The sequence below is a fragment of the Xyrauchen texanus genome, chromosome 35 (assembly GCF_025860055.1).
Source record: "Xyrauchen texanus isolate HMW12.3.18 chromosome 35, RBS_HiC_50CHRs, whole genome shotgun sequence".
Taxonomy (NCBI): Eukaryota; Metazoa; Chordata; class Actinopteri; order Cypriniformes; family Catostomidae; genus Xyrauchen; species Xyrauchen texanus.
The window spans coordinates 11151197-11163264 of NC_068310.1; the positions used below are offsets into that span (position 1 = coordinate 11151197).

At 39.5% G+C, this 12068-nt stretch overlaps 1 protein-coding gene across 4 annotated transcripts in view; it reads right to left on the reverse strand.

The window, feature by feature from the left end:
* Nucleotides 1-12068, reverse strand: part of LOC127628383 (zinc finger and BTB domain-containing protein 46-like) — a 164533-nt gene that overhangs the window by 115579 nt on the left and 36886 nt on the right. The window contains exon 2 of one of the 4 annotated variants that reach the window (XM_052105103.1): nucleotides 8886-8926. The exons of the other annotated variants lie outside the window; for them this stretch is intronic. Within the exon in view, the coding sequence (XP_051961063.1) occupies nucleotides 8886-8919 (34 nt within the window). The 5' untranslated portion in view covers nucleotides 8920-8926. The remainder of the gene's footprint in view (nucleotides 1-8885; nucleotides 8927-12068) is intronic. 4 annotated transcript variants of the gene reach the window in all.

The window sequence follows — 12068 nt, forward strand, 5'->3', positions numbered from 1 at the left end:
TGGACGCTACTGATTTAAAACTAGTTGCACATATGCTTAAACAGTTTATGTGGATTTGTGAACGTGAGCTATGTCTATAATGAACTCTAATCAACTCTGACTTTGGTTTGGGAATTTGCTAAGCTAGTGTATAGATAAGGATCTACAAGGTCTTAAAGAAAGAAAATCTTCTCCCTAACAATGATATGGGGCTGCATCAGCTCTCCAAAGTTTACAGTGAGAAGGAAAAGTGTTCTGTGGTATTGTGGGGTAAATGTGTTAGCGCTGGGAGCGTCTCCACCCTCCCTTAATGGTTAGCTCTTGGCAAACAGGATGGGATGAAAAGAATAGTCACAGACTAAACCATCCTCTGAAAAATAAACAGGGCTTTTATGAGACAGACAGAAGTGCTGTGGAGGATGGATAACCGACTGTACACAGATTCACCTGAGAACACATAATATGGCAAAGGCCTCCCTGACCAGCACTGAATGCTAACATTTTCATCTTTGTACATAGAAGAAGAGAAAAGAACAACGATAGCACAAGGATGGCTTTATAGTTGTGGTGATAATCAGATGCGGTGTCAGCCGATTTTGCTTCGGGGCTTCAGCACCGAATGTTTTGAGTGTAGACCAGAATGTATTTTGAAAAGTTGACTGACAAATATGAAACCGGACAATAGCCTATGTAAACCCCCGAAATCACAAGTTGCCTTATTTCATTGTGCTTTGGCATTGCACATTCTGCATACAGCCTGTAAAAATAGACATAGGTCTTACAAATAATCTAGCCTATAGAATAAGCTTCTTTGCTGTCAGTAGCCTATGGGCTACTCCGTTTCTTCCTCTCTATTGAATATGCAGCAGGTAGGGGAGGAGCTGACATCAACTAACGTTTCTTAGTGGTGAGTTAACAGCAGTTAGCAGGAAAGACAGCAAAAATTAAGCAAATGAGGCTTTGGGGATTTTTCCGCAAGAAGTCAGTGGGTAAGAATTAACTTTTTTTTTGGTCCTTAAAGTCTGAAGATCATCATCTGGCTGGCTTTCACCCACAGTAGTAGGGTGACCATACGTCCTATTTTTCCCAGACATGTCCTCTTTTTCGGACCTTAAAAATGAGTCCAGCCAGGATTTCTAAATTTGCAAAAATGTCCGGGATTCGGCTGTAGTTGCATTATGATGTGTATCTGGTCTAATACTTTATTTTGAGTGTGCGCATGTTTGCATTGCTTTAACCCCTCTTTGTAAGTCCCGCCTTCTCGCACACCAATTGATCGATTATAAGAGGCTTGCAGCAACTATTGGCCAAATTCCAGCCTGTCAATCTCTCCGAGAACACACAAAGCACTGTTGTGTTCGGCATTAAACAGTTGCTTGTCAGTAGCAGCAAATGACAGATGAGTGGAAACAATGCCCAAAGAAAAGTGCAAATTTACAGAAGATTTGCACAAAAAAATCCCATGCTTTCGTCCAGGTGGAGATCCGTAGGAAGCAGAATGTATGATATGTAAAGATGGCACTTATGTGTCAGTTGCTAATAAAGGTGCAAGTGATTTAGAAGCACACATTAGCTCTGCGAAGCATAAAGGGTCAGCAAAAGGTGAAAGTTCATCAGGTAAATTAACGGACTTCTTTTTCTGACCAGGTAAAATTATCACATTGCTTCATTTTCCATGTCCATTCAAAATAATAGTAATAGTAAATGAAGGTACACCCATGGCATCAAATATTTTATTTTAGTACATGGACATTCAAAAGAATGTTGGAACTTGTTATTTATTTATATACGTTACATGTTATGTTGTGCTAATTGAGTGTCTTTTTCACTGTATTAAAGTTTGCATTCATTGTAACACTGTTTATCAGGTGTTGTTTTCTCTAAGGATAACCAATAAGCATTAACATAAAATGAATGTGTGACTTGTTTTGTGATATTAGTTTGTAGTAAATATACATTTTTATTTGATTAAATGGTTTAGTAGAGGGTAGCAAAGATGAGCTACAGACTGAGGAGCCAGCAGCAGCAGCTGTGCCAGAATCAGGCATGGAAACAATTAATCAGTAACTTTACTTTAGAGAAAGTTAAAAGTGAAACGTCTAGGTTACGGATGTAACCTCTGTTCCCCGATGGAGGGAACGAGACGTTGTGTCGAAGAAGCGACACTAGGGTTCACTCTTGAGTGCCGGAATATGCCTCTGACTTATGAAAAAAGGCCAATGAGAAGTTGGCAGACAGTATTTGCATACCCCGCCCCCGGAAATACGGGTATTTAAGCGGGCAAATACGGGAGTTCATTCAGGATTTTTCTGAGGAGCCGGCAATGGTCCGGCCACAGCAGTGGCTCGGCTCAGCAACATGGCGGAGAGGACACAACATCTCGTTCCCTCCATCGGGGAACGGAGGTTACATACGTAACCTAGACGTTCCCCTTCTGTCGCTTTCTCGACGTTGTGTCGGAAAAGCGACACTAGGGGTCCCACTTTAATCATGCCATGCCATGCGCTGGGCTGTGTACGTGAACTGCTGATACAGAAGCAGGCAGGTATTCTTACGTTACTAGAATCCTTCTAGTTACCCTAGTGAGGGGAACAAGGTGATGCTTGCCAACCTGGGAACGGGCCAAGCCTGGCTGGGCCTCTTTTCTCTCTATGTTTTTCGCATAGGGTAATCACGGCCGGGGCCCTTACATGCATTAAGGGAAGGGGGTCTTACCCAGTTTCCTATTCTTTCAGGGGGAGAAGACCCTGCAGAGACCACACCTACCCTGCAGGGGAGGTAAAGGTGGCGAATACATCACATGGCCGCTTAGGTCCTATGTGGGGAAGTTGGCACGGTGGTAGATCCAGCCTCGTAGAGGAGGGATTTGCTACAGCACGGCGACCGAGGCAGCTGGAACTGCCTAAGGGAGACACGGGAGTCCACTCGTGAAGGGACAGTACCGCGGAGATTACACACAGGGAGAGTCCACGTAGGAGGCCTTTAACCTGTGGAGAACCTATTCCAGTACAGGGTAGATTAAGTACCCGTAGTGGATTGGGTCGGCGAGTTCCTCCGCTGAACTGCAGACCCATGAGGGCAAGGGAGGAATCATCCAGGGATCCGAGAGATGGGATCTCCTGGGAAAGAAGGCGCACTATTTTACCTCGGCTGAGGGAAAGGGCGCTAGGCACAAGCGATTCATCCAGTCAGTTCGTCAGTGTATTACCGAATTCTACGGGCTCGGACCTGAGAGAACACGAGACGATTCCGACTCAACCCGGAGATTGTAGAATCTCGCGAAGGGTCGACAACCCAGTGGGCGAGCCTCTGTTTGGAGACAGCGTTCCCTTTCTGCTATCCCCCGAAGCAGACAAAGAGCTGCTCAGAACATCTTGAGCTCTGCGTGTGGTCCAAATAGATACGCAAAGCACGTACCGGACACAGCAACGAAAGGGCTGGGTCTGCCTCCTCCTGGGGCAGCGCTTGCAGGTTCACTACCTGATCTCTGAAGGGCGTGGTAGGAACCTTGGGCAGGTAGCCCGGTCCCAGTCTTAGGATGGCATATGTGTCTGCTGGACCGAACTCCAGGCAAGTGTTGCTGACAGAGAACGTTTACAGGTCCCCGACCCTCTTGATGGAGGCGAGCGTGATCAGCAGGGCCATTCTGAGAGAGAGGGCCCTGAGTCCAGCTGAATCTAGCGGCTCGAAGGGGGGGTCTCTGTAGGCCGGTGAGGACCACTGAGAGATCCCAGGAGGGGAACAGGCTTGGCCGGGAGGGATTTAGCCTCCGGGCGCCTCTTAGGAACCTGATAATTAAGTCGTGCTTACCCAGAGACTTGCCGTCTACTGTATCGTGGTGAGCCGCGATGGCGGTGACATACACCTTGAGGGTGGAAGGGGAGGCTGCTTTCAACAGGGGGGGCGAGGCTGTGAGCAGAACTGTGTGTGACTCGCAGCAGACTGCATGCGCGACCATCGGCTCCAAAGAAATTTTCTGAATGAACTTCCGTATTTGCCCACTTAAATACCCGTATGTCCGGGGGCAGGGTATGCAAATACTGTCTGCCAACTTCTCATTGGCCTTTTGTAATAAGTCAGAGGCATATTTCGGCACTCAAGAGAGACCCCTAGTGTTGCTTCTCCGACACAATGCTTGTTTATCCCAATGCTCCTAATGAAAGGATTTTGACAGATGAACATCGAGAATTATATACAGTTCGATGCTATGGTGTGTCAATGAACTCATGTATTGCTTTAACTTAGGATCTTATACATCATTTTGACTATTTATGTCAAAATAATTATACTATTTATATTAAATATTGATTTTACCTCACTTTACATACTATAATGTAACTTTTTTGTGATGACTTTATGGTAATGTACATGCCAATTCAAGAATCATGATAGATTTTAGGGCAATCCCACTGATCTGCTCTTCCCAATACATTTTCTTCAATGGTATTGGTCTACAATTTGAAATATTTTGCACTTGATGAATTAGTTGTTTGAAGCTGATTTGCAATGCGTTATGTGTTGTATCTGTTCTTTTGCATCACAGATGATTCAGGGAGGAGAGAGGATGAGTTAGTCGAGGATAGTACTTGAGTGGAAGACTTAAGAACTGTAGAAACAGGCCCAGCCAGAGCAAAACTCAAAGAATACCCTCTCACCAGCTTTGGACTACAGAGAAGTGGTTGCTAGTGTGAAAATAAAATGGTCTGGGCAAAGCCCCGGATGTCCTTCAATGCTGGAAACGCCTTTGGTGATAATACCCTCACAAATGTCTCCTATAGCGTTCCAGGAGAGACCTCAACAACATCTCAAATTGTACTCAGATTTGCCAAGATACCAAAGTCAAACTATGAACTCAAACATTACTTTTTAAATTCGTCCATGACCAAATTTTCTGAGCCACATTGATTTAATAGCGCTCTACTTTTACTGTATGTCAACATTTGTCTCATTTACATATTGTATTTCTCATAAAGACTTAAAATAGAAATATCGAAATCAAAGTTGATACTTCAATAAAGGCCTTTATATCTCTCAGAGCAACCTCTAAACAATACAATTACTTTTATGGAGTAGACCATAGGAAGGAAAAATCACAATTTAAAACTGCTTGAATACTTTATACAATACATTCACATGCTTAATTCAAATTCGTGCTTCAGCGGGTTTTTGCGTAGTCGATCTACAGTCTTCACCTGTCTTTTCAAGTATAGATGAAACTATGCATAATTGAATAGTTGAAGGATCGATGTCAGCTAAGGAAATATTAAATAGATGTTGTGTTTCACCTTAATCTTTCGGAGCATGCGCACAATGCTGAGGCCAATTGCGAGTAACATGTATACATTAGGGCAGCATATTGATACAGGGTATTGATACAGACTTCCTGATTATATTTTGATTCTCAAGTTCTCGATTCAATATTGATTCATAAGGGTATATTTCTGTTACAATGTTAATTTTGCTTATATATAAAAGAAATTCTAATTATAAAGGGACCTTCTAACCTTCTAGGTACAATTAGTAAATATAATATAATAAAATTATATTTTATCATTAGTTTTACATCATATTGGTCACATTTTAGCTTTTGACAAAATTTCAAATTCACACTATTCTATCAATAAATGTCTTGAAATAGCATCTATTATGTTGCTTATATATTGTTGTTACATGTTTACCATTTACTTGCATACTTTGCACTATTTACAATTATTTACATTGAGAACACTTGCGAAATCTGTACTCTCTTTAAGATATGTGATTAGAATTAAATGTTACTGTCTTTTATTTTAATTTTAAATCAACTTCTGATGGTAAGGAACAGAAAGTGTACTAAAAGAGACATTGTTCAATGACATAAGCATTGCGTGGATCTTGTATTAGGGCACACAAAACTTTTACTTTCAACACACATTGAAACACAATCACTGAGTGAGTGAATTACTTGCATTATAGGGGATTACCACATACAGTAAAATATAGATCTTGGGATTTAAGAAACGATATCGCAATCATTTAAACGAAGATCGCTATGCATTGGAAAATCTATATTTTTCACCCTATTATAACGTTCATGCTGAACAAAGCAGAGCATCTAAGTTTAGCTTGACTTCACAAAAGTCAGACTGGTACATTTTCAGTCTGGCTAAATCCCTTCAAGTCTTGTTTTCCAGAAAACAAAAATAAAAAGATCTAAACATTCTTAAAACGTGATTTATTTACTTGTTTTGAGAAAAATCTAATAACATTTTGTGAGATTTATGCTTAAAACAAGGAAAAAACTGTTTGCCAATGGAGTAAGAAAAATAAACTTAAAATAAAGATAATTCTTTTCTTGTTTTGAGTCAAAAGTTCACTAAATTTGGTCAGATTTACCTTAAAACAATACTTAATATCTTATCCCATTTGGCTTAACAAGCAAATAAATCATGTTTTAAGACTGTTTAGATAATAATACTTGTCTTGAAAATAATTTTTTGCAGTGTAAATATCTGCTTTTCTTTCTCCCAGATAGCAATATCATATAATGGAAGCAAATGGAGATTTGCTTAAGACTTCTACTCCTCAGATGTTTCACCTGACAAAAAAGACCCTAGTAATTTAACATACTATGAGTAGGCTTCAATTAAAGGACTCGTGTTTTGTTACTGAAAGCTGAAATACACCACTTGTTGCTCACCAGTGCAAAGCTAAACAACACCTTGTAACAAGTCTGAAGACAACATGAGGTAACATCACTATTAACAATTAATGCAACTTTTAATACTTGCACTTGAAGCTCAGCAAGTCCTAGATAATGTCTGCTTATTCATAACCACTAATCAACATGTTAAAATGGTTGAGGAGGATGAAGACAAGTAAGGTTTTAATTGGTAAGGGTTAGCATGCCTCCATGTGTGTAAACATCCTGTATTTAAGACCAATTGTGGTCAGAAAGAAAGCAATGACAAAGTGTGCCAGGGGCAGTGGGTAGGGCTGCAACTAACAATTAATTATATAATCGACTAATCCAATGATTATTAGAATGATTATTCAACTATTCGGGCGATTATTGTAATTCTTAATTGAATTAAAGGGGAAATACTACTTGGATTTTTATTGTTTAATTCATTAAAGTTTTCGCGGTAAAAAATCCTATCGTTATCAAGTGTTTTTGTCTTGTTTTCCATTTAACATTGTCTAAAAATACATTTAAAAAAATATTTTTTTTTATCTAAAAGGATCTTTAGATATTTATATTAGAAAACAAACCAAAAAAGACAAAATCAAACAAATATATTTTTGCTTTGTATAATGGGCTAAGAATACACCCTCTCACCTTTTTGTTCACTTGATTTCGATCTATCTTTAAATCACAAAAAACAAACTTCTTTCTTTCTTCACCATAAGATACACACCTTAACACTCGTATTATAATTCACTATAAACAAAATCGCGAGCAATCACTATAAACAAAATCTAGCTGCATCCAATGATGAGCGTCTCCGCGCGAGATAGTGTATCAGCCGGGAGAACTTTGAAACTCTCTCGCGCTGTTTTTCAAGCGGCTCTGACCGCACAGACAAATGACAGTTTTGGAGTTTGTGCTTATTTATACAGTACAGACCGCTTCCTTAATATTTGAACTTTAATAAAGAATGCATTAAATACAGTATATAACGGCGCAGTGTTTCCTTTTTAGACGCTCTGACAGGCAAGTTTTTCTCAAGCGGAACACCAGGTACAACTCCGCTTGATTTCACGACAACACTGCTTCTGTATTTACTTATTTAGCATATTAGTATTATAATACTCAGCGTTCTACATCACCTTAATCTGTTTGGAAAGTTTGGAGTGTGTCTGGACTGTGAGCTGTTCTTTCTTTCTCTCCTCAATCAAGTGTGAGCTGAAGTGCTGCTCTCCCGCGTCATCATTAGCGATTCAAAAGATCTCATGTTATTTTAAATGAAATCAAACGACTATTCGACAACAAAACATTTTATTGAGACTAATCGTTTCAGCCCTAGCAGTGGGTGTTGTAAAATTTTGTGTTTTTGGGTGAGCTAACCCTTTAAGACTTCACCAAACACAGAGCAAGGTGGATAGTGAAATAGAGAGGGAGAGTGAGCAAGAAAAAAGTAGAAAAGAGAAAAAAGCGGGAAAAACCTCATGACCACATCCTCTTTTTTAGCCTGGGAGTATAAGCCCACAGCGTGGCACTCGCCTAGGGTGTGCTATCTCATTTCCAGGGGCTTTTTTTACTCACTTCCTCCCCCAGGGCTTCCCACACAGCCTGAGAGCCCCCACTGAAATATTCACAAGGCACCTGAGGACACAGGCTTTGTGGGCCGATTCCAGGGAGGTCGGCTCCGGTTTAACCCACACACCGAGTGCCTAATCTAGGGGGATGAACACGTCTAAGTGGTTGATGAGCACAGCTGTCACTCCACACACACACATTCAGACTAACTGGCCCCCAAACACCTCTAGGGAGTGAAGCGCACCTGTATGCATCCCTGCGAACACAAAAGATCTTCCACAATCCACTTTAACGATTTTTCTTTTTGGTGAGAGCCTTATTTGATTGCACAGCTGTTGTGAGGATGTAAAAATAAAATTAAAAATTAAAATGATTGTGTGCTATAATAGAAGTGTTTGCGTTTAACTTTAAATATTTATGTGAATTGAGCAGGAAGTGGCATATGAGAGACATGGCTCAAAATGTGATGTCATGCCATCCAGATGTTTTATGTACAGTATTCATGAGTGTGTTTCCAAGCCATTAAATAGTACAAATGCAGATGGATCAACATGTGAGCAGAGCTCTCACACACATATACATTGAGCTTTGTGTGGTCTCTGCAGTGTGGGGGAGAAGCCGGTCCCCAGTGTTGCAGCAGGTTCAAGCTTTCTAACCTGTTACTCACACAAAACAGCCCACAGCCCGGGGAGAGCAGCCATCTTCCACCTACACACACACACACACACACACACACACACACACTTAGAGCTCAGCTGTGTGTCATGTCAACCCCCCCTTTTTTTCAACAAGCACACACATAGGCCAGTTGAACTACCCCCTCTCTATATCTCTCTTAGTGTCTCGCTATCCCTCTACACCATCAGCCACCTCCTCCCACATATCTTCCCTTTCTTTTCAAATGTTCGGATTAACAACCGCAACTACCCTAAATAAACATTGTACTGCACTTTCTTGTTCAACTCACCATCTGAGCCTCCCTCTAGATACACACAAGTCTACACACACACACACACACACACACACACACACACACACACACACACACACACACACACTGAACATCTATATGTAAGCATTACAACAAAACAAACAATTATGACAAACTTCAAAATAAATGATTACATCTCAGCAATGGTTTGGGATAGAAATATAAAAATCATTAGAAAGGTGAGACAACAAATGATGGAGCAGGTTGCAAAATAGTTTAGCGGTCATTAAACAAAAATATGTAGAATGCTGCAAATATCAAATCAGGAATGTTCTGGGTTTCATCAAAGTTCCTATCAAGGCAAGTCAGTCCACTTAACTGACATCTTGGGAATGCTCCCAGGCAGCTATTTTCTATGGAAAAAAGTGACATTCAAGTACAGCTACTTTTAACTTAAATAGGAAAAGACCAAAATCTCCAAAACAGTTGGTCAAGATTATGATCAAAGAGCATATTTAAAATCAACAGTGAAATCTGACAACAATGGTATTACAAATTGTGCTTCTTTAGCACAAACCATGCTAAAAAACGAAATTTTTCAGGCTTGTTCAGCTGATACACATGCGTGTTCGAGGTAACTGGCATGTGATGTCCTTATCAAGAAGGTGATTGACTCTTTTATCTGTAAGGTGGGACTGCCTTTTCTACACCTGCCATATTGTGTGTTCCAATTTCTCCCATTGATTTTAAAACAAGTGTTCCATCTCCGGCTAAACTGTCACTGGTTCAATACAGCAATCAATTATAGTTGTAGTATAATGCTGATTTCCACAAAAAGATTATTTTGAATCATCCCTTGTTTATAAAAAAAACAAAAGGCAGTTAAAGTCAGGCTAGTTAAACAGGGCTAGTCCATAAACATTCAGATACATATTGCTTAAAATGTATAGACAAAATAAATGTATATATATATATATATATATATATATATATATATATATATATATATATATATATATATATATATATATATATATATATATATATATATATATGTATATATATATAGGTGTAGAAAAGGAAGTCATGAATTTAGTGGAATAAAGTTGCTTATTAACCTTATCTGTGTAAAGTCAAATCCAATACTACAACTTCGTTGCAATGATGACACAATGCCAGTAAACATTGTAAGCGATTTTACCACACTAAAATCATGTTAACAAGTATGATGTGTACGTCTTGTGGCTATACTTCTGAAACAAACAGTATTTTAAAGATAATGTACTGGACCCATTTGCTTTCATTGTGAGTGCCTTACTGTAACTGCAAATAATTTTTATTTTTACAAATGAGGTACAATTTGAAATAATTTTTTGTAGTAATCAAAATCATGCTACAAATGTTGTCTTAACTTGCACTGAACCTGGAACATTCCTTTAAGTAGGCCTATTCAAGAGAGTGGTGAAAAAATTAAGAAATAAACAGAAAAATATCGAATTTACGGCAAAAACTACGCCTATTATTGAGATTTAGGTACTGCTGTGCATCATTCAACGCAATAACAGCTGATCAAGTGCCAGGCGAGAGCAAGTATGATATTCAAGCTCCATTAAAACACTTCCAAGAACACAGTGCTGTTCTTTACTCTCATTTCAGCCCCTCTCTTCTCTTTACCCTGTGCAGCAAGAAACAGTTCCCCTCCCCTGCCTTCTGTTGACACAATACAGCCACACCTGCGAGGAAGTCAATAGGCATAGAGGATCAAAACCCCCCTCCACCCTAAAATGTTCTCCCACTTATATACAAACAAACACACTCACACAGAGAAAGAGAGAGATTCGCCATTAAACAAAAACACCTGGAGACCACGCTGGTACACCAACACTGCCCTCTAGAATTACAGCTTTTGCTGAAGAGTTGACGTGTGTGTGTGTGTGTGTGTGTGTCCAGGTAATCCCTACATTGTGAGGACCAAATGTCCCCATAAGGATAGTAAACCCTGACATTTTTGACATGGGGACAATCAGTCGGTACCAATGAGGAAAACAGCTTATAAATCATACTAAATTATGTTTTTTGAAAATGTAAAAATGCATAAAGTTTTCTGTGAGGGTTAGGTTTAGGGTTAGGGGATAGGATATAATGTTTGTACAGTATCCTAGTAGGTTATATCCTCATAAAACATAAAAACCCAACATATGTGTTTGTGTGTATATGTTTATACAACATTGTGGGGACCCATCAGCGGTCCCCATGAGGGAAATGGCTTATTAATATAATAATTTATCTAATTGTGGAGAGTACCCACAATTATATAAAAATGTGTGTGTGTGTGTGTGTGTGTGTGTGTCAAACATCAAAACTTTCATCAAGAGCGAAAGTGCTGAGAGGCATGACAGTTTATAAAGTACATAACACAACAATCATTGTCTTTCTAAGGCTGTACGAGGTTCACAGCACATTTGCCTGTATGTACCTTGTGCATAGTGTCTTTCAAGGTGTTTTATGTCCCAGGCGTGAGAGACAGGTGGATGGGCTACTTGATACAACAAACACCTACCAGCACCCTTCGATGTAAACACAGTTAACACATCACTAAAACATTATCTACATCAAGACATCACAATATCAACATTCACAACTTTTTGTAAAGCTACTGAATGAAAATAAGTATAAATGGTGTAATTGTCAGGTTAATTTACTATGTCTTTAATTAACATGGAAGCCGTGAACTTTAGAGAGGCAGAGAAGACAAATAAAAATGATGGGGAAAGGAAGCTGTCATGTCTCAATAGGCATCATTCTCTGTAGATGTTCATAAGGACAGTTCCTTTCACAACCAGTTCATGTGCTCAACTGACTCACATTTTCGAATTTAAATTTAGCACTGACAATCACGCGAGTGTGGCTCAATTTTTA